The 23,806-nt window shown below is 39.4% G+C and overlaps 1 protein-coding gene across 1 annotated transcript; it reads left to right on the forward strand.

The window, feature by feature from the left end:
* The first annotated feature begins 9,924 nt into the window (after positions 1-9,924).
* Positions 9,925-12,111, forward strand: LOC149234247 (LEAF RUST 10 DISEASE-RESISTANCE LOCUS RECEPTOR-LIKE PROTEIN KINASE-like 1.4). The gene is made up of 2 exons (XM_089461133.1): positions 9,925-10,545; positions 10,799-12,111. The coding sequence occupies exon 2, from the start codon at positions 11,059-11,061 to the stop codon at positions 11,989-11,991; it is 933 nt and encodes a 310-aa protein (XP_089317259.1). The 5' UTR covers positions 9,925-10,545; positions 10,799-11,058; the 3' UTR covers positions 11,992-12,111.
* Positions 12,112-23,806: the final 11,695 nt, after the last annotated feature.

The raw sequence follows: 23,806 nt of genomic DNA on the forward strand, positions 1-23,806 counted from the left end.
CACCAACTCCAAACTTAACCGCCTCTGTTCTAGAATTCATTAGAACAAAGTATTTCTCATACAAAGATTGACTGTATGGGATTTTACCGGATATCTCACCTTCCAAAAGAAGGATGAATCCAGAGACTACCTGGCCTAATTACAGACTCTACCTGAAGAAATAAGATGTAAACACTTCCTGAATAGTAGATCTGATGATCAACAGCTCTGATACCATGTAGAAATTTTGAATAATATGACACTTATTCACAAAGATTATCCCAATTATACACTATTGCGGAATACATGCATAATACATAACCTCCTCTACGTTTATCATCAATTTAGCAGCATCAAAAATAATGAAACATCAATCGCATGCACACATTAACACAATATGTAACCCGGGGAAAGCTTACAGCTAAAAACCCCACACTATCTGTATATTAATGATTGAGAACATGTAACATTACATAGTACAATACTCCTCACAAGTAATCAGTACTAGCTCCACCTGTTACACACAATACAGCTCAAATCTGATCTCCAAATCTCCTCCGCTGCTTGCCTGCCTCCACTGCACAATCCTGCAAGAGAATGAATGAATCCAAACTCGTTCCAAGTTCTATTTACCTTGGAAAATCACTCACATTGGAAATCACGTGAGCACAGGCTATATTACTTGGCATTCTCATGGGCATACTCAATACATTGCTTGTGCAAGGTCTCATGCACAACTATAGTCACAACTGATAGAAATCTCAACCTCTAACACCTGTCTCCAATGAAGTGTACATGCACTGAGTTAACTAATGTATTCTTCAGTTGCATTATGAGTTAATAATTAGTGAATTAATTAATAACTAATTCACACAACTCATCACTTAGTCTATTGGCCAGTTAGACTAAATACAACTAGTTTAACAAAGTCAAACTTAACACAACTCCATTAACTGCTCATCTAACTCCACAGAACTCAACCACATGAGTTCTAACTGATGTCCTGCATGCAATAGCTCAACTAACACATAATAAAAGCATATTTCCTTCTGTCAGTTGCATGTGCCACATCTGTAGCTCAAACTGAAGTGCTCCTAGAGGATAAGATAAAGTTTATAGTCTAAATATTATTATGAGACAATAATATTTGAATTTTCTATTTTTGACTAGCAATCTAAAAATAGACTCTGATCACTCTTGCTGTGATCCAAAAATAGAAGTCCAACTATTTTTCCCAACATGACCAATCATCCATAAACAACATCCTGCCACTCATAGACATGATCCATATGTCTAAAAATAGACTTTTCGCCAAAAATAGCCTGTGGGACCACTTAGTGAAGGCGACTCCATTCCACTAAGCTCCATCATCTTGTTGCATTCTCAACAAGCATTTATTGTTGCACACTTTTCAACACTTCACATAACTTAACTTCAATTACAATTTATAAAACAATTCTCTTGATTTTCTTCCTATAGCTCCCATTCATTCTCACTAGGAACACAAACATTACCCACATTTAAAATTACCTACTATGTGACCACTAATTGAAGTACTAATTGTACATGTGTTTTTCCTTTTTTTTCATGGTTTTCATAGTACTTGAAATGAAAGTACATAATTTGAAAGAAAATATTATTTGTGACCCTACATTGAACTAAGATGCACGTGCTTCTAGAGAAAAACCATTGAAAACCACTAAAAGGCCTCCAAAATTTAGATCTATTTCATATTTGCACTCAACCCTAAAGGAATGGGCATTGATAGTTAGAGTTCTCTCAAAAACTAATATGTGAACATTCATTAATGCCAAGGGAATTGACCATGTATTTAGCTTTGATGTTATTGATGTAGAAGGTGGTGAGATACATATTACATGCTTCAACATCCAAGAGAAATACTTCCATCCTTCCATAGACATTGGGAAAGTGTACATCATCTCAAAAGGGTACATCAAGCTTGCAAAAAAAGAATTCAATCATTTAAAAAATGATTGGGAAATAACTCTAGATATTACCTCGACCATTGAAGCTTGTTTAGAGGATGAGCATTCAATACCAATCCACAAGTTTATGTTCACTCCTATTAATGAAGTACCAACTTTATCCAACAATTCTATAATTGATATTATTGGAGTTTCTATTTCCATTAGCCCTTTTTAATCGTCACGAGAAAGAATGGAAAATAGACACTTAATAGAACCCTCCAAGTAAAGGACATGTCATGTTATAGTATAAAGCTCACATTATGGGGAATATTGTGTAAAAAAATTAACATTAACCAATATTTTGTCTCAAATATAGTTCCAATTATTGCTCTTAAGGTTGGAAAAGTAACTGAATTTAATAGGATATCAATTACTACAACTTTCACATCCCAACTTTCCATCAATCCTATTCTCAAAGAAGCACAAGATTTGAGAACTTGGTTCGAGAACCCATTGACAAATCCTACTTGTCACTCATTATCCACACATGGAGCTTTAAGTGGGCATCCTTCCACTCGAAAGCACTTGGTTGACATAGAAAATGAGGGGATTGGAAAAGCTCCAAACCATACATTCATTTTGATCGAGGAAACTATTGATTCTGTAGTTGCAGATAATTGTTGGTACACTACATGTGCTCTTACCTTTAAAGATTGGACGTGCAAAAGAAAACTCACACCTATTGAGGATGGTGTTTGGAATTGCCAAAGGTGTAATCAACATGTATTTGAATGTGAGTACAGGTACATTTTCCAGTTCAACATTGAAGACCAAACAAGAAAAATCAATGTTAATGCATTTCAAGAAGTTGCAGAACAACTTATAGGCGTTCTTACCGAGAAGTTATATGAATATGGCTATGAGGGGAGCACCCAAAAGATCACATAATTTTTTCCAAGTTGTTCTTTAATAGTTACTTGTTCAAACTAGTAGTACATGAAGAAACATTTTCTAATAAAAAACAAATCAAATGCATTGTGATTTCATGTGATAAAATGGAACACTTACCAAAGCCAAAAGATGAAATCCCCATCCCTGAATCGTTGGCTAAATAGTGAATACAAAGTGGTCTGGTTGTTTCTTCCAAACAACATTTTGTAATTTTTTTACTCTTTTCCATATACATATTACATAAAGTGTTTATGTTTTGAGGCTTTTTCATCCATTCTAGCATTTCTATGGAAGAAATTATATAGTGAATGCAAAGTGGTGTGGTTGTTCCTTCCAAACAACATTTTGTAATTATGTACTCTTTTCCATATACATATTACATAAAGTGTTTATGTTTTGAGACTTTTTCCTCCATTGTATCATTTCTATGGAAAGAATCCCAACTTCCACATTCATTTATACATATTCTAAAATTAAATATAACAATTTTCAATATATTTTAGACATACACATACAAAAACATGTTATCAAAACTATGAAATGTGCTACCAATATTGTTTTGTTCTAATTATAACTTGTTCCTTATTTCTCTTATAGAAAATGTCATCTAGTGTAAGCCAAAACAAGGATTACAAAATTCAAGCAAATAAAGTACAAGTATATGATGGAAATGAAGATACTCTACATCACCCAACAAATTTTAAATCAATTCTTTTCAAAGGGCCAAAAATGGCCCCGTCTTCCAAATAGCAACAACAAATACCACAAGCAAAGGAATCTCAATATTATTACAGAAGTATGTCCTCTTTCAACAAGGCATGACATCAACTATTTCGCACACACCTTCTTCACAAATTACATTTCCTGAAAGAAAGATATACAGCTATCATTGTCATATATAATCCATTCTATATAAATAAACCAAAAAAGAAGAGCTAAATGCAACCATCACACTCCCACTAGCAAAAACGTTGACCCAATTTCTACTACTCTTCATCAAGGAGCCAAAAAATTGAAACTGTAGGATAAAATATGTTGAGAAAAAAAGCAGACTTAAGAGACTTAGAGAGACTTCACACATAGAACAAGAACCACCTCTTATGGATTTGCCAACACATGTTTTCAAACATTATGGCCATACAAATGCTTCCAAATATTTTGAAAACATATTGATGCTTTGTCTAACATACATACATATACTATATGTATGGAATCATACCGTGGAATTCATTGTTGCCCATCTCCTGATGGACATAACTGTAATCAACGTCATAGAGAAACATCGATTCTCCAAATAGAATAATATGGATCTTGGTGACCAACCCGCCATCCTTTCAATACTTACTCAAGTTGAGGAAATGCTCATTGCTTGAGTTAGCCCCATATTCCAAGTTAGGCATGCTCGAGGTGGTCAATACAAATATAGTGGCCATACTACCAATTTCCCACAACAAAATTTTCAAATAACATCTTACCTTCAATGCCTTCTTTCAGATCTCAACATATTAGTTTTCAAGAGGCTTGGAGGAAAGGGGAAATGTTATGATTGTTATTTCATATCATGAATGCATTGTTATGTAACATGCAACATGAAAAATATTACAATGATGTCTAATTAGATCCAAACTTGATTGCATCTCTTCCTGACACTTTCACCAATTTCTCCTCTCACCTCAGCTTTGTGTCTGTAGAAACTTACATTTCTTCCACCGCCTAGCCAAATACTACAGATATAACACACCATGATCTTGGCCATGAGGAGAAACCATTGTCTTCCTTTGCGTTTAGATTTCCTAATACCCAACTCGAAATAGAAAAAACAAATGCATTTGTTCATACTACAAACAATGCTCCACCAAATATGATTGCATGGCCAACAATTGGCCTATCACCAATCAATGAGTACAACACAAAGGGTCCATTTGATAAGGAATTTTCTATTGTTTTCCTAACTGGGGATGCCCTTCCTCACCAACCACGCATGAAGAACATATTGCTTGATAGTTATGTAGTACACTTAATGATATACAACAACAATAGGTTCGGTAGCCATCCTAGATTTAGATATCACCTCTATAATTTGATTATGTGCCATCGAAGTCAAGTAACAACTACCTTATTTGTCAATTGAAGGCAAGAGTGTAATATACCAACTGCAATTGAATATTTTCATTCCCGTCTTAGAGAATTTACTGCAAAAATCCTACCAAACCATGGCATGTGTTTCAAAGCACACCTTCACGGGACTAGAGCATATTAGACCATACAAAAGACTGAGCTAACATCAATGATCACACAACTTCAATGCCTGACATTATTTTTCACTTAGCGCAGCAGGCACAAAATGGTTGGACTTACATTTAGTTATGCATGAGATAAAACCTACTAGTCCAATGCCTCACCACCAATGGCATACCTAGAATGTCATTGACCACCCCCACATTGTTGTTGCATACATGTAGAAAAGGTTTTGAATATTCAATGAAGAGATACTGAAAAAATATATGCATCTTATAGACTACTAGTACAAGAACATAGTGTATAATACTTCAAACTACCTCTACTTAACCTCAAAAATTTATCCTTTCTACTACTAATTTCATATTCATTTTGTAGGTATGAATGGAAACATCGAGGCTCTGCACATATACATGGTTTCTTATGGCTTGTTGATGCTCCAAACATGGAAATAATGAATTGGGAAGACCCAAATCAAATCAATAGTGCAAATAGTTTCTTTGATAACTATGTTACAACTTGGAATCCTAGAAAAGACCATGACACACATGTCTATGCATCAATCCATTGAATATGACCCTTGCTTGCTAGATACACAAGAGATATTTACATCCAACCCACTTCAAGACTATGATCAACTCTTGAATCAAGTTCAAAGACATACAAAATGCACTGAGAAAACATGTCTACACAAAAAAGGGGCTACCTTTGAATGTAGGTATAAGTTCCCTTGGAAGGTGCAAATGGAATCATCACTCTACATTGATGAAACAAGCCAAAAGATATATCATCCAACATGCAATGATGAGTGCCTGAACATCCATAATCCTAACATACTTCAAATATGGCGAGAAAATGTAGATTTCCAACCCATGCTCTCTTGTCATGAAATTTTGAAATACATTGCCAAATACGCTTCCAAATCAAAGGGGAGATCTGAGACCTATCACCATATGTTAACCAAAATTGCAGCTACATCACATCTAGATGATCTTGCCTCAAATGCCTATTGACAATTTCACTCAGAAGCAATTATAGATCATGACATAAGCGCCTAGGAAACTTTCCATATGCTCCAGAAGTTTCCCCTTGTCACATGTAGCCGCACCTTCACCAAACTAAATGTTGGTCACCAAATATTTCACCAAGTCTCTCATGAATTGTCTGACTACTTGTCGGGATCTACCTTCATCAATGCATATTTGACTCGTCCTACTTTCATGGATGTTATCTATTTGCTTGACCTTGCAAAAGATTAGACATATAACCAAGCATGAAAATATGAAAAATGAAAAAAAAAGGTACATCCCCACAATTGTCCATGTATGGCCACTTTTTACTACAATACCAAACAAAGATTCCAATGCCTTTGTTGATTTTTGTTGGAGTGAGCTACTCTTATATAAACCCTTCTTCTCTTTCTCTAAAGACATAGGTCTTTCAGAAAAAGACATTTTGGCTAATTGGGAGAGCATAAGAAATGAATACCATGCATGGCATGTTAATCACATCCCTATTCTCACTCTTGATGACCAACCATCTGAAGATGAACCTACCAATATTAACATAGAATCATATATGAAGATGAATGAATGCCAAGCTTTATTAAGATTGGTCCCCACAAGGAATACCAATTCAGTTCTCTTGACATGCTCAACCATCGAGGAATCGACACTTCCCACCCATGGGATCAACTAGAAGTATCAAAAGATACATTAGACATTACACCAAACTTCATCAACTACAATCGAAGGAATGGGGAAGTCATACAAGAACACAATCCCCCATGTCCTTTCATAAATACATTGTCTACAAATCAACAACATGTATTGGACATAGTCATACAACACTCACAAGCAAGAGAACCAAAATAGCCATTAAAGATGATCATCCAAGGAACTGCAGGCACCAGAAAATCCTACTTGATAAGCTGCATCAAAGAGGCACTATCTTCTCAAGCAACAATTGGCCATAGCCCAATACTTCTTCTTTCCCCTACTGGTGTTGTAACATTTAACATACATGCAACCACTGTACATTCAAGGCTTCAAATTCCTATCAAAGACATGAAGCCTTTAAGCGGTCAATCCCTTACAATGTTCCAAGAAGAGATGAAACATATTTAGTACATTTTAATTGATGAGATGAGTTTCATAGACTCTAAATTGTTTGTGCAAATAAAGAGTCATTTACGTGAGGAATTTATAGAAACAAATCACTACTCATCCAATCAATGCCCAATAATTGTTGTCAGGGACTTGGGCTAACTTCCATCAATAATGGAAAAATCTCTTTATGTAGGTGCAACTCTAGGGAGGAATTTATGGACAACCTTTACCATTGTAATCTAATCGCAAACAGTGTTTTGACATCAAGGAATTCTCAACACTGAGGCTCGCTTCTACCACATGTTGACAAACATTCACAATGCTACACCAACAATAGATGACTGGAACCTCCTTCATTCAAGGACTAACATATTCTTGTCCATCAAAGAATGCCAAATATTTGACACTTCAATCCACCTCTTTGCAACAAACATTCTTGTTGATAACCATAACAAATCCATGATTGAATCATTGCATATGCCAATTGCACGGAGTATTGCAGAATTCACAAATGGCTTAGAAGCACACCAACAAGATGATGACCAATTGGAAAACAAATATTTCTATGTGTAGGCCAACGAGTTATGCTATCTTGCAATTTATGGGTCCAAGCAGGATTAGTCAATGGTGCTCTCAGAGTAGTCATGCAAATTGTATATGCACCAGGACATAGCCCTCCAAGTTTACCAGCATATGTTGTTGTGGCATTTGATAAATACATTGGCTCTCCATGGGACCAAACACAACCAAAGTATGTACCAATTCCACCCATACAACAAAGTAACAAGAAACAAATCCCCCTTAAGATGCTTGTGTGCTGACTATACATAAATCTCAAGGACTGACCTTGACAAGGGCTACCATTGACATTGGTAACACTGAACGTCAAGGCTTGACCTTCACAGTAATGTCACACACTACTACTCTAGAAGGAATGTGGATAACACCATTGTTCTCCTTTAAACGTTATGAAAAGATGAAGGATGTTTCTTATGTCTCACTATGAAAGAAAAAAGAGGCATGCTTACATGCTTTGTCACTCTCATAATTACAATACCCAACCTCACCCCTACCATGTGTGGACACAACATCCTAAATTCTTCTATGTTGTAATTGTAATTCTATACATGAAATATTTGTCCTTATTTTAGCGATATGATTAAAAAACTGAATAAAAAACAAAAACCCTTCTGGCTTATTACAAATTAACTATTAAACATACTTTACTTTTCTCTACCTAAACAAAAATATTAAAAATTAATAGAAAATACACCCTGCTTCCACACCATCAAACAATCGGCCAATCTTATACGGAATCGCAGCCTGGCCATTTCAGTCGGTTTATTCAAAAAGTTGACCATTTCAGTGATAATCCGATATCGTTTTTATGGTAAATCATCATAGATTTTACGAATACAGGAGGCTTTTTTCTCTTTTTTCCCACCAAAGACTCATGTCTTCCGTTCTATTCTGCATTATTTCGTTTATTTGGTTTCTTTTTAAGTTTTCTTTTGAGCGAATATTTCGGTGTTTGAGCTTTCAAAGCCTTTCGGTCTTTGTGAACCTAGAAAATTTAAACGGTACATAGATTTCTACATGCTATTGACTAAAGCAAAAGTGTTCGGTTGATTTTGGTGGAATCGGCACATAGATTTCTACATGCTATTCACTAAAGCAAAAGTGTTCTGTTGATTTTGGTGGGAGAAAACCCCTGTAAATACGATTCTCTCGCGATTTCGTGAGGAAATGATCGTTTCGGATTGAAGATTTTGCGAGAAAATGATGATTGTGAATGTATGTGGATTGTAAATTTAGGGAATATTTTAAATTGTTGGTTTGGAGAGGGAATATTTTTAAATTGATATAGAATGACTATTACATGATCAATAATAGTTAGGTAAATTAGTTAAAGAGGTCACCTCTATAGAGATAGTATAAAGGGATATAAGCAATATGAAACTAAGCTTTATTACCAATTCTAACTTTTAAAATTTTAGTGTTAAAATTTTGGTGTTTAGAATCTATTAAGAGTAATTCCACCCTTCTAGCAATATGTAACCAAGTCTATCACCAACTCTAACTTTAGAATTCTGGTGTTTAAAATCTATTAACAGTAATCCCACCGGTATACTTTTATTACTTCACCCGGAAGTAAATTGGTTCCAAGCTATCCGTACAGTGAAAGTTGCAATTGTTGACCTCAAAGACTTCGCCATAATTTTATATTCAATAACCATCATCTTCGTGGTAGAATTCCGCAAACATGTACCTTCTCGTGGATATCACAGAATCTATTGCGACACAAAATCCTAGTACTTGTTTTTCACGGCATCTTTTTACAGTTTTTTCTTTCAAACTTATCTCTGGAAATGATTAATTTATGGAATACTGACGAAACGAAATTCATTATGTGTGGAAACCGGGAGAGGAAAGGGAAGGGATGGATCTAAATAAATTATTGGTGGTTTACGTTAAAAAATAAATAATTAAAGTGAATTTCCCGAAATTTAATCGACTTTCTTGAGTTATTTAACACTACCTACACTTCATTGTCGTGCATGCCGTTGCTGAGAGGGTCATTTTTCTCTTCCCAGCCCTGGTTCTATGCCCGATGGAATTATATGTTCATCGCCTTCTTCCTTCCCTGCATCGAACCCTGTTCTTCATCATCCTTATTGCCTGCTGTGCCTCTCTATTCCCCTGCTCCTTATGCCTAGACGTGCAATACCAGTATTGCCAAAATACTAGGAGATGTGGGAATCTGAATATACCGTATCCTTTCGGTGTTGGGAATCGCGGATGTGGTCTCCCTAGCTTTCAAATTGACTGTGTGCAGAACTTAGCTCCAGTAATCTCAATTCAGGGCCAGAATTACACAATACTAGATTTTACCGACCATTATAAGATCTTCGTTATAATTGTGAGGGGCGAGCAGTGCAAATTCTTAGATGATCCCATTGACATGCAGATACCTCCTCCAGCACGTACAGATATCGCTATGAGAATTGCTAAAGAGAACAGGACCCTGAACGTGTACAAGTGTAATAAAGAGGGTCAACTGGACCACTCAATATTGTTTAGCGGGAAATGTAATTCTAGTGTCTCTTACGGTTTGTACGACAATGGGAATTTGATTCTGGGATGTTCTAAGGCACAAGTAACAGTTGATGTGGGATTGATGCAACTGGTTTACAATGACACAAAGAGAGAAAAGCGCTGTAGATCATGTGAAGCAAGTCATGGGATATGTGGTTACCGTTACAATAATACTTCGAATTCAACCGCACCGTTCATCTGCTATTGCAAGGATGGACCTCATACATACAAATGCCCTGGCGACGGTATGCTCTATTTTAAATTTTCGCAAAACTACATGGAACTGCTAGTTTTGAATTTACATTGATACCCATGAAATGGGGTTGTCATAGGTACATGTATATGGCCAATCTTCATCACTCTCATTTGAAGATTGGAACAGTAATATCAATACTTCAACTGAATTCAAAACATCTAAAACATGATGATGTTTTTTTTATATGTATATGTGAATCCTTCCCGTTACTTATGATAGTCGTTGTTATGGCCGCGTTACAGGTCGCCGAACAACATTTATAATAGGTAAATTCATGATTTCTTCGTATTCTGTTTCTCCGCTTCAACCCTATCGTGAGTCTGTTTCCATTATTCTATTCGGGGTTGGACGAAGATCACATGGATATTAATCTCTTCATTCCAACGCAGGTTGCTCTGTTGGAGGAGCTGCGCTGCTAGCGGTACTGTTCTTAGCTTATCACTTGAAGAACAGAAAACCTCCTCCTAGCAGGCGTGTTTCTAGATATTTTTCAGGGCACAAGATGGGCAATTTGCGAATATTCTCTTACGAAGCACTTCGCGAGTCTACAAATTGCTTCCACGAGGAGAACGAACTTGGGGTTGGAGGGTTCGGGTCGGTGTATCTGGGTAAACTCTGGGACGGACGGGTTGTGGCCGTAAAGAGACTTTATCAGGATAACTCTAGGACAATCGAGCAGTTCATCAATGAGGTGAAGATATTTTCGACCTTGAACCATCCACATCTCGTTCGTCTTTATGGCTGCACCCCTGCAGAAAGTCCAGAGCTGCTGCTTGTGTACGAATATGTCCCAAATGGGACCCTGGCCAATCATCTTCATGGCGATCGAAGAAACCCCAAGGGATTACCATGGAATACTCGCTTGAACATTGCTATTCAAACTGCTCAGGCCTTGGCTTTCCTTCACAGCCTTGAGTCGCCCATATTACACAGAGATGTGAAATCCTCTAATATTCTCCTGGACGAGAATTTGGATATCAAATTGGCTGATTTTGGGCTTTGCAGGCTTCTGCCTGTGGATGCCTCACATGTCACTACTATCCCACAAGGGTCTCCAGGGTATGTTGACCCAGAGTACCATCAGTGCTATCAGCTGACTGAGAAATCCGATGTCTACAGCTTCGGGGTCGTTTTGGTAGAGATAATCTCTGCCAAAATAGCGATGGACATAAATCGGAACAGAAAGGAAATCAACCTTGCTAACCTGGCGATAAGAAAGATTCAGGAAGGGACTTTGCATGAACTAGTGGATCCGCAGTTGGAGTTTGAAGTAAATCACGAGGTGAAGGTAATGGTAAGTGCAGTTGCAGAATTGGCGTTGAGATGCCTGGCGTCAGAGAGGGATGAGAGACCGGATATGAAGGAAGTTGTTGCTCAACTTGAGAAAAACAGGCATTGGAGTGATACTTCAACTGGTTCAGTGGGGAACAATTAGGACCGTCTTCCAGCATCAAGCAGCTAAACACAGCGCCGTTATCTCCCTTCTCTGTACATGAGAAGCTGCCCAGTATATGGATAAGCTCCACTCCAAACCTAAACATAAGTACATAAACCTTTCCACTTTACGTATGTAGATAATTATTGTTTTTGTATTTTGTAATGTTTTATTGCTTTTATTTGGTTTAATAATAGGTTAGAGACTTTTTTTTACAAGAACTTGAAGATTAAGATTGCGTATTTTTGTTATTTATTTATTTTTAAATAAAATTTAATATTTTAAAAAATATTTATTAAAATGTACAAATTATAGAATTTAAATTTTTCATTTAAAAAAAAAAATTAAAAATATTATAAAAAAACATATCCTAATTGAACTACTCCTAATAGTTCTAAGCCTATATGTAAGAGTAAGACTAACTATGTACCCTTAATGGGTAATGGTATAGAACCGATGACAAACATACTAATCAGACCAGTACATAAACTTCCTACAGCTAGTAGATCATGGAACTCATACTATGCCGGCTAGGGTATGCACACAAGTTTACTAAGCTTAGGTATAGAAGTGAAATTTATCATTTTAGAAAACAAAATAAACTTAAAAAATATTATCCAAAAATAAAGAACATCTCCTATTAAACTACTCGTAATAGTTCTAAATTTATGTGGTGACATAAATCAAGGCGTTGGCGATTTAGTTAAATTTATGTGGTTACATAACTTAAGGGGTTGGTGATTTAGTTTTTTTTAATAAAAATTATAAAATATAAATTATTTAGTTAAGGTCAAAAAAAATTTCTCATGTAATTTTTATCAAAAAAAATTGTTTAATTTATTATAGATTATACCAACTTGAATACAAAAATATATAAAATTTATTATCAAATTATACTTTCAAAAATATATTAACAATAGTAAATATGTTTAACAGTTGTAAATATGTAAAAATTACGATCTAATAATCAAAAATTACGATGTAATAATCAATATAAAGAAGTTTTTCATTATTCTTTGAAAAAACAAGTTTCACATTTAAATCCGTTTGATTAGTGTTTTTTAATTAGAAATCAATCATTTTTAATAAATTTATTTTCCAATTCCAATACTAGTGAGCACCCATTTGATTAAACGTGTCATTGAGTATAAACCAGCAAAATAAAAGTATTATTAAATAGAAATGTATGGTTGAAATTTAGGTGTTGGGTTCTAAATTGGTTTACCTTAACTACTAGATCTTTTTGAGTAAATTCGTATAGTTTTTTACTCTATAGATTTAACATTATATTTATTTTTTTTTATATTAAGATGATATATTGTTCAGCATTACAGTTGTTCTCCGTGGAGACATTTTACAGATAGGAGGAAACCTGTAGAGTAGGACCCCCGAGGCCGCAGATCGACAATGAACTTGGGCCGCGATTGTTCTTAATCAAAATGGAAATATCCCCGAGGCCGCAGATCGACAATGAACTTGGGCCGCGATTGTTCTTAATCAAAATGGAAATATTACCAGATATAAACCATATATGTGTCCAGAAATAGACAATAAGAGATATATGAGATGGGCCCTGTAGGCCGCGAAAATACAGGAACATGGGAAGTGATCAGGAAAAACCGCCTGGAGGAGAGACGAGCTAATCCGATGGGGGCATTGAGCCCGCAATAGAGATCAATATGGAATGCAGTGGTTTGCGGGAGTTCTGGAAGACACAAAGGTTCCTCCATTTCCAGATAAACCAGCAAGTAAGGATGAAAAGAGCACGCCAGGAGGGCCGCTGTGTGCTCCACCAGAAAAAGCCGTCCTGTACAGAAGGAAAAGACCGGTGAGAGAAACCATAAGAGAGAGAGAGCTCGTACCAGATTGATGAAGAGGCAGCACATTCGAAGAACATATGGAAGTTAGTTTCTTGATGTGCTGTGCACAGTAGACACCTGCTCGGACCGTTCCATCCTTTTTTCTGGAGAACCTCCCAAGTGAGGTTTTTGTTGGTGAAGAGAAGCCATGAGAAGAGGATTGCTTTTAGAGGGCAGGGGGCTTTCCAGAGCTTGGAGGGGAAGGTCGGGAGAGATGGCGGGAGGTTTGATGATAGGAGAGAGTAGAGGTTTTTGACAGTGAGTGGGAGGGTGGGCTTTTCAAATGACCATACCAGTTCATCCTTTGTGCCTAATTGGGAGATTCCTTTGTGAGAGAAACTATTTATAACGGAAAGCCAAAGGGGACAGAGGGGAGGGGGCAAGGCAAGTTGGTGTTCATTTTTCCAGATTGGCTGTTGTGAGGACCATGACTGAATAAGCTTGTTCCAGGTGAATAGGCCCTTTGAATGAAAAAAGGCAAGAAGAGCTGGGGGGATGGAGGATTCAAGCCTGTGCTGAGTAGGATCAATGGCAATGAGGACATTCTCGCCAGTAACAATAGACCATCTTAGATTCTGCAAGAAAAAAGATTGTATCTTCCTGAAGTTCAGCCAGATAGTGGAACCATGCCTGATGCCAATTGTGGATCTCCTGTGCCAGTAAGATATATTCCGACCTTTGAGATATTTCTGCCTGATGAAGGAGCTCCATGGATTGTTGCCATATATGCCTCGGTGGAGGGATTTGCAGAGGAGCGCCTTTCCAAAAAACCTCATGTGCAATAGGCCCCAACCACCTGTTTTCCTTGGTCTCGTAATGGAGTCCATTTTGACCAGGTGGAATTTAGAATGGTGTGAGCGGCCGCCCCACATAAAGTTAGCAGCCAAAGACTTCATTTTGTTTGTAACAGATGCGGGCAGAAGAAAGAGATGACTCCAAAATACAGCAAGTTGGGAGAGCACTGATTGAACCAATGTGAATCTACCTGCGAGGGAGAGAAAACGCATTTCCCAGCTTGATAATTTGTTGTAGAAACGGTCGATAATCCAGTTCCAGTCACGTGCACCATACCCCTTTGCTTTTAATCGGAAGCCCAGATAGGTAAAACCCTCATTGAGCAACGCTTGATTAATACCAAATCGATCAGCTATCCAAAGCGCAGTTTGTAGATTTGTTCCATTATGGTATAGGACCGTCTTGGATTTGTTAATGGCCAATCCCGTGGCCGAATGGAATTTCTGTAGAATTACAAATAGGCAGGCCCAGGTGGCTTTGCAGAGAATGGCGAAAATCAAGATATCATCAACGAAGAGATTATGTGAGAGAGTGGTGTCCTTACATAATTTTACAGGCTTGCATCTGCCTTCCGAGACCGCTGTGTTGATGTGGGTGCTGAGGCAGTTCATGACCAAAATGAAGAGTAGGGGGGAGAGGGGGCATCCCTGTCGGAGCCCCCTCTCAGCTTTGAAGAATGTTGAAGGAATACCATTAATGATGACTGAGAAATTTACACTCTCAACGCAAGCCATAATCCAACTGATACCCTGTGGCTGTAAACCAATGCTGGCGAGGAGAATTCTGAGGAAACCCCAGTCCACACAGTCGAAGGCCTTTTTCAAATCAATCTTGAGAGCAGCGGCATCTGTGTTTTTTGAGCAGATGGAAAAAAGACATTCTTGTGCCATGGCAACAGCGTCCAGGATAAGTCTGCCCTTGAGGAAGGCATGTTGCTCCTTGGTTATAAATAAATTAAGAACTTTTTTCATGCGCTCAGCAATGATTTTGGAGGTTATCTTGTAGAGGGAGTTGCATAAGGCAATCGGCCTGAAGTCCCCAAAAGATGTTGATTTTGCCTTCTTGGAAATGAGGGCGATGAAGGTAGCAGAGAGGGCTCCATTTATGTGTCCCGAGCAGCGGGAAGCCTCTACCATGCCCAATAAGCCCGATTTGAAAAGATCAAAGAAATGAGAAAAAAATTCAATGGGCCAGCCATCGGGCCCTGGGCTTTTATCATGTTTAAAGCTCTTGATGGTGTCCCAAAGCTCTCCTTCCGAGACAGGTCTGAAAAACTCCTGGTTTTTGTTTTCATCAAACATGATCGGCATGTGGGCGACTGCCCACATCATGTCAGAGATATCATTTTCCTGTCTTTTGTACTGTTCTTTGAAGAACCTAGTGGCCTCAGCTGAGATGTCCTGCTGAGAGTAAAGAAAATCTCCACTGTCGTCCTCAATCTTCCAGATAGAGTTCTTTGCTCTGCGCCCATTTGCAAAGTTGTGAAAAAACCTCGTGTTACGGTCGCCCTCCTTCAACCAGGTGGCTCTGCTTTTGAGCCTCCAAAGGGCCTCCTCTTTTTGCAGCAGGGCAAGTTTTTTTTTCTCCAGAGACCAGAGGAGAGATTTTTTGTCCATTGTTAGACCGCTATATTGGACATCAGAGGAGAGGATAGCTATTTCGTTTTTTATGAAATGAAGATCCTTTTTGTCTTGCATGTGCTTTTTAATCTGCCAATCTTTTGTAGCACTTCTAAGTGACTGGATTTTTTCCCGAAAGGTGAGCCATAATGCCTCCTGTGATTGCTGTAGATTCGCCCAGAAATTTTTAATGAACTCGTTAAAAGAGTCGTCCAGTAGATGCGCTCTATTAAACTTGAAGGCGTAGCCCGTCGTGCGCTCCATAAACTTCCATTTCAAGAAGATGGGCTTGTGATCTGATGTAGATACAGTTCCCGTCGATGCCGTCGGAATCCCCCACTGTTCAATGATACTGGAGTTTAGAATGAATCTATCGATCCTTTTAGCGATAAAAGTTGTTCCAAGCCTGCCATTGTCCCATGTAGGAGACAAAATTTCGGGAGAAATATCAATCAAGTCCCTGTTTAGGAGTTCCTGCCTCATTGAGTCAGCCATACTGTCATTCCTTCTACACTGGCCCCAGCATTCATTTGTGTTGAGGGTGAGATTAAGATCGCCTGCAATTAAGAGAGATTCGACATCAAGAATTCCTGAATCAAATAAAGTTTCCCAGAAGATAGCTCGGTTCCGGTAGGGCGCATATATATTGAGAATGTTTAGGATGTGTGGTCGTCCTCTGATGGATGCCGAGATGAGGATACCGGCACAGCATTTAAAAGCTTTCGCATTGACCCTAAGCGGATCCCAAAGAGTCACCAATCCACCTGATAGGCCCTCTGCGTCTGTGGCCACCATGTGCCAAGTGGGAAACATTTTCCTGAAGAAAGCCAGGGAGACTGTGGAGGAATGCATTGTTTCTTGAATGAAAATAATGTGTGAGTGTGCGGAGACAAGAGTCTCCCTGAGCGCCAAAAATTTGGGGGCGGCACCAATACCCCTGATGTTGTAGGAGATTAAAAAGGTCATGTAGAGGGCTTTCCAGCCGAGCATGCTCTAAGAGGCTGTGGGGAGGGAAGTTCATGGATCGGGACGTCGACCAAAGGCATGTATGAGATCTCCAGTTCAGAGGCAGTCTTCCGACCTCGGAAATGGCGGGTGCCCCCTTTTTGTTTTTTTCGAACAGTAATATTTTTAGCAGAGTTTGGGCTGATGGAGGGGAAGGAAGGCTTATGGATTGTCAGGGGCTCAAGAATGGGAGGATGGCGCTGTAGAAGAAGTTCTATGTCACTGTCATGTCTGTTGACCGGCGACTCAGATGGAGAATTGTATGGGGTGGGCGTCATGAGAGGCTCTTTGCCTTTTGGATTTGCAGAAGAGGGAGACGATGATGAGATATGTATTGGGTGGGAACCCACAACGAAATCGGCTTTGTTCATGGCCGGCGGAGATGGCACAGGCGCTTCCTCTGGCTGATCAAGGATGGGGGGACTGAAGAAGTCTGTCGTATTCATGTGCGGTGGGGAGAGAGCAGCAGATACATTGTGCAGTTTGGGAGAACTTAGGCCCTTTTGAACCGCCGATTCTGGAGACCTCGGACGATTTTGTGAAAAAACCTGTGTGCTTCGGCCTTCATATGAATCAGTAAAGAAGAGGTTCCTCGATAAGCTGACATCTTCAGATTGTGAATCGGAGGTTGTATGCCTGCCCGTCCGAGGAGGGGGGATGACAGTCTTGTGACGACGGTACCTGCAGTTTTCAATGAGGTGACCCGTCCGATGGCAAGAGGAGCATCGAAACGGGATGCCCCAAAAATCAAGGCGCTGGCAGATCGAATATCCCTCCCATGTAATTTCAATCTGTTCGGGATAGCCTCCCTTATAAGATCTTTCAATTAGAATCCATGCGATTCTTTTATCCTTTTCGCCACGGACCCATGGGTCCACATATATAAACTTTCCAATGGCGCTACCAATCAAGGCCAGAGACTCAGGGGTCCAAAGCTCCAAAGGCAGATTGGGAAGCTTGACCCAAATCATGCTGTGGGTCGGAGTGTTTTTGAGCGGGTCAAAGCCCAAATACCATTTTGACAGGGAGAGGAAGCTTCTGCCGGAGACCCAAGGTTTGTTGAGGATCAGCTCCAGGTCCGATACCTTCTGAAAATGGAAAGAAAACCAATCCTTCATCAGACGAGAAATGATTGGCGAGTATCCAATGAGAGGGGACCAGGAGGATGTGATCCATTGTCTCATAATATCCTCCTTCATTTCGGGAAAATACCACTTCCCTACGAGGGCATGTTTTTGAAGGCTGGAAATACGGTCCGATAATGGTGTTCCAGAGACCGAAACGGCTTTTGGAGGAGCAACCGTTTTGGCAGGGGCCTTGTTCCTGTGGCGGTGCCGTGGATGAGAGTGAAGTTCCTTCTGAGAAAGCGGGCCCTTCTTTGTAAAATGAGAGGCAGGATTCCCTTGTAGAGGGGGCTCTCTTGAAACATGTGGAATCATGTCGGACAGCGTGGCGTGCCAGGTGGGATTCCGGGAAGCGGCATCACGTGATGACTCAGCCATGATGGCAGCATCAAATAAAGCCTTTGTGGCAGGAGAGTCGCTTTCATCTGCCATCTCTGCCAGAAAGAGAATTCTCCAAATAGATCGACAAGATCTCCAAGTACCTGTGGGAGAGCCCAAAAAGGGAAGACCGGCGGAGAGAAAACCTGGAGAATAAGGACTTCTTCTGGGGAAGTACAGGTTAGATCATTCTCAGAAGATTTCGTCAGAGGAGAGGACGTACTCTGGAGAGGAGAAGTGTGTGGAACTGAAGGGCGGAAGGGATCCCGAGAAGACTGATGACGGTAGCCTGCCGCCGAAGGAGAAAGCCAGGAGGTCGAAAGATCAGAGACTTTAAGAGAGCAGATGACTGTGGCAGAAAGAGAAATCAGAACGTTGAGGGGGTGCATTAATGGATCAGCAGAGCACCGGAAAAAGGAATTTGAAAATAGTTCCGGGCGGCAATTGCCGGAAAAAAACAGAGGCCTGTGGAGGATTCGAAGGCGAAACCAACAGAAGACCTACAATTGCTCTGGAGAGAGGATGCTACAGTCATAACAACAGCAGAAAAAACAGCAGCAGAAGATATGAATGATGCACCACCGGTTTCCCACTCGGAAACGGACGTCCTGGCAAGGGCGGTATACATAAAAGGATGATTTTATCCTATTGAGGAAAGCCTTTAACATTTTTTACTAGCCCCCCCCCGAAATAGGAAAAGCTGGTGAGAGGATGAGAAGCCGCAGCTAAAAAGAGATTCTAATCATGGCATTCCATCAGTTTAACAGCTGATAAAGTATAATAAGAGCCCGAAAGAAGAGAACCTCCCTCCCATACACAGATGAGACAAGTATAATAAATCAGCAGACGAGAACAGGAGAAAGCTCTGTTCATGAGCTGAGCACATGAACAAAAAACCGTCCCGTATCAAAACGAGAAGATTTTAAGAGCATGAAGCATTTGGACCCCCCATTATACCGAATAAATCACCCATTCTGTTCCTGAAATGCTAGATGTGTCTCGACTGCTCTGCTAATACTTCAAATAAAACACCGAGACTTTCCCCAGAATAATATGACCCTACTGCAGATAAAAGAAATGAAAGAAAAAACTAACCTGTACCCGGAGCCGCGCGACGCCAGGAGCAGGGAGCCGAGCCCGAACCGGAGATAAACAGAAATGCCAAGCGAAACTAATGCCAGAAGGAGGACCTCCAGCCCGCAGGACTGGAGGAGGGAAACCAGAAAGACTTGCAGAGAGCTGGTTTATAAGATGAGGAGGGTGGCGAAGGTGTAGCGCCTGGAGACCGTCACGTTGTATGGGGCGATAGGAAGCCGCTAGGTCCACAGGAAGAATGCTATTACCCTAATATATATTTAGCTGTAAGTTTTTCAGATCGAAAAAGCATTATTGTATTATATGGATACTATATAAAAGTTCAGATATTACAGAAAATCAGCTCTCAGAAGCTGGAGAATCTTGATTTTGAAGACAAAAACTGAGAACAAAACCTAAAGAATGATTCCCCAAAAAGGAAAAGATAACATCAGAACTATTTCAAAAACCATCAGTCATGAGCCAAAACCAGTCATATATGCCTCACGTACCAGACCATTTGTGAGTTGTATGTATGCTTAATTGAATGCTGCTGTAGTCGCAACCTGCGAACAACTTCATGAAGGGACCGATGGCCTGACTGAAGCCAAATTGAATTTCTAAAATATTCTAAAAATTACAATTTAATTCCACTTATAAATAATATCTCATAACAAAATCAAAACATAGGTTACAATCTATTCAAAGATTCAAAGCAAAGTATAAATGTATTAGTCTGACGTGAGGGTGTTGACGCAGAACCAGACAAGAGTCCAACTCAGTTCATTTTTGGAGAAAATTGGTTACGTAGAAACAAAGCACCAATGGAGCATGATGTCATCCGAGCATGATATTAGTTGATGATTTGAATATCTGTGGATGAGACTGCTGCAACTAATCTTTAATAACAGGGATGAGACTGCTGCAACTAATCTTTAATAACAGGGGATAATCATTTCCCATGAGATGATATTAGGTATATTCAATGAATGCGGGAAGAGCATACATTTCGCAGAATTTGTGCATGCTTTCTTTGACATGTATTATCCCATATTTCCTCACCCCTATCCTCTTATACATATTCAAATTAAAAGACAACCATGTAGCATAAATTAAGTGCAGAGTTACAAGCCATCAAGTTTTTTCCTTGATTAACCCATAATCGTGATTAAAACGAAACGTTCAGGAACCTACACGGAGACCCCACCTGAACGTATTTCAGGCACCGGGGTCAATACCTTACCTGAATTACGGCATCTAACTTGATTGAAGGAAAGCATGGTAACCTGCCCTAACTCGAAGTAGACATACAACCTAATGCATATGTGGGTACTTGATAGACCCACCTTTAACTCCGCCTACCAAACGTACCAATAGAGATTTAAGCGGAAATTTGAGTGTCTGTACTTTTCCTTTCGCCCTCATCAATGAAAATTTGACCACCTCCGAACTAATCTACCTTTAAGGGACCACGGAAAAAAAAAGGGAAAAAAGAAATGTGTTGATCAAAAAGGGAAGAACTAGGCCTTTTTCCCTTGCTTTACTTCTGCTTGCCAATTTTGGTTTCCTCGGTTTCATGACAAGAAAAGAACTTGTGATCTTTAAGATATTCACTCATTCTCACTCGTAATTTTTTTTTTGTTGTTGTTGTAATTTTAAGGAATTTTATTAATTTGGAAAAAAATTATGTTGTTGTAATTAGATGTTCAAAATTCTTTTAGTCTCACTTTTATTGGTTTTGTTGGCCAAAAAGGAATAACATAAACAAATAGCAAAATGGCCATAAGAACAAAGTATCCAAAACCGGAAAGACCAATGAAACCAAAACATGTCCAAAATGAGAATACATCCCATAACTATTAAGGATCTAAAGAGTTGACTGCAGTTGGATCCTCCATTCCATTGTCAAAAGATGTCGGGGGTTTGAAATCACAATGTACATGTTTTTCCATGTGCGCCAACCTCCCTTCCAAGCACTCCATTTTTTTGTATATCCTCCTTTTACCCCTATGTAGTTATTGTAACTGCCACAACCACCCTCCAAAATTTTGCCTATGCTTCATTTTGGAACCTCCCTTCTAAATCACAGCAACTCGTTGCGCACTGATCTAGGTAGTTGTTCTTTGATTGAGCCTCATCCTTTGCATCATGGCTTGTGTTTGCTTACTTGATTTACTATCTAACCTGCAAGACGATCCCTTGACTTGGTTTTCATCCAATTCCACGCTTGCCTTAGAGAACTGCGCAATCCTTGAGGGCAACTAGCCTTGCTTTCGGGAATTGCACAGTCTAAGCTGATAGTGAGCCTTCAACTCCAAAATTGCATAGAGCTAGTTGATAGCCAACCTTTAGCTAGGAAATTGCGTAGAGCATGAGATATAGCCCAAAGCCACTCAACCTAGAAATTGCGGAGAAGCCCCTTGCTCAAAAGTTTCTCAGTGCATCAACCACTTAGTTGCTTAGTCCTTCCCAAATCTTTGCAATCTCTCCGAGTAATGCATGGCATTTTTTTCTGAAAAAGCAAAAAGAAAAAAGTGAAAAAGCATCCCTAGAAAATAGGGAGCTAGTTTTAGCAGTCTGAAGGAGGTACTTGAGTTATTTTGGAAATTTCCGCCAAGTGTCGCTTTTTCCTTGGTTTTGGCCTTCGATTCATAAACCATAAATTGACCAAATGTAATTAATCGAAGTTGCCATAGCTCATTTGCACATTTGATCTTGGAGCTATGGCATTCTTGAGGAGATCGAGGAACCTTCAGTGTGATCATCATCGCTTTTCCGAGTAAGTTTTTCTTTCTAGTCTTTTGCCGCTTTTTCTGTCGCTTTTTCTTGTTTAGCTTGTGAGAGTGTTGTTTCACTTGTTTCGTTGAAGGACTAATGACGTTTTAACTTGTTTTAGCTTGTAGAAGTGTTGTTTCAAGTTTTTCATTGCCTTTCTTAAGTGTCGCATGCATTACCCCATTTTGCACTTACGGTCGTTATTGCGGTGACTCTCTCCACATGCTTCGTTTTCCTTCAGTTTGATTGATTCCTGCACTTGTTTCACTTGCATGCATCATCACTTAGTCATATCTGCACTCAACATCACACCATCCTTCATATCTGCTCGATTTCACACTCCCCTTGGGTAGATCTAGGCTCCCCTTTCCCGGATCTCGCTTTCCCTTGCATGCACTGCGCATTCTAGGATCTCAAGGTTTCTGCCTTGGCTTCTGGAACTATGCAGAGGTTGCCCTGGCTTGGCTCTAACTACACACTGCGCAGGTCCAGGAGCCAACCTCCCAGGCTTGGCCATTACAACCACACAATGTGCAATATCTCCTGGCATGTGCCGAGACTGAACTGTGCATTGCACAGTTCTAGCTAGCAAGCGTTCCCCACTGACTACTGGGACTATGCAATGCGCAGTTTTAGCAAGCAACCAGTCACCTACGTAAACCAAAATTGTGCAACGGTTTGTTGCTTTATCTTGTCTTGAAGTTAATTTATTTTTTAAGCTAACATTTTCATGCCATGAGTGTCCTCTCTGTCACCAATTACAACAATTGTTGACCATCTCTCTAGGAGTTATAGTTAACATGGTCCTCAAGAGAGTTGCATCAAAGGAAACTGAAGAAGCAGTTGAGCAGATGTCAGTTAATCTACCAGTTTATGTAGACAATCCATTGTTCATTGAGAAGGGCACAAATTTGACATGGTATCAAATCAAGGATACTTTTGTAGAGGACTTCAAGGAAGACTTAGAGGACCAACATATTTATATAAGTATCCAATGGTCAGGATTATACAAGGTTGCATCCAGGTACCCAACCTTCCCATGTGAAAACATTATCAGCTAGATTGTCTTAGTGCTAGTGGGATAGAGCTTGCCACCTTCATGGAGGAGAAATTTCATCAGATGTATCATTTAGCTAACCCAGCGTGCAGCTGGTGAAGCACATGGAAACACTATTCTATGCCACCT

Source organism: Pinus tabuliformis, chromosome 8 (assembly GCF_031772625.1).
Source record: "Pinus tabuliformis cultivar Carrire ecotype Pingquan chromosome 8, CPIR1, whole genome shotgun sequence".
Lineage (NCBI taxonomy): Eukaryota > Viridiplantae > Streptophyta > Pinopsida > Pinales > Pinaceae > Pinus > Pinus tabuliformis.

What these genes read in the sequence shown, in the direction of transcription:
- LOC149234247 (XM_089461133.1), top strand. Translation starts at nt 11,059, where the DNA reads ATGGGCAATTTGCGAATATTCTCTTACGAAGCACTTCGCGAGTCTACA.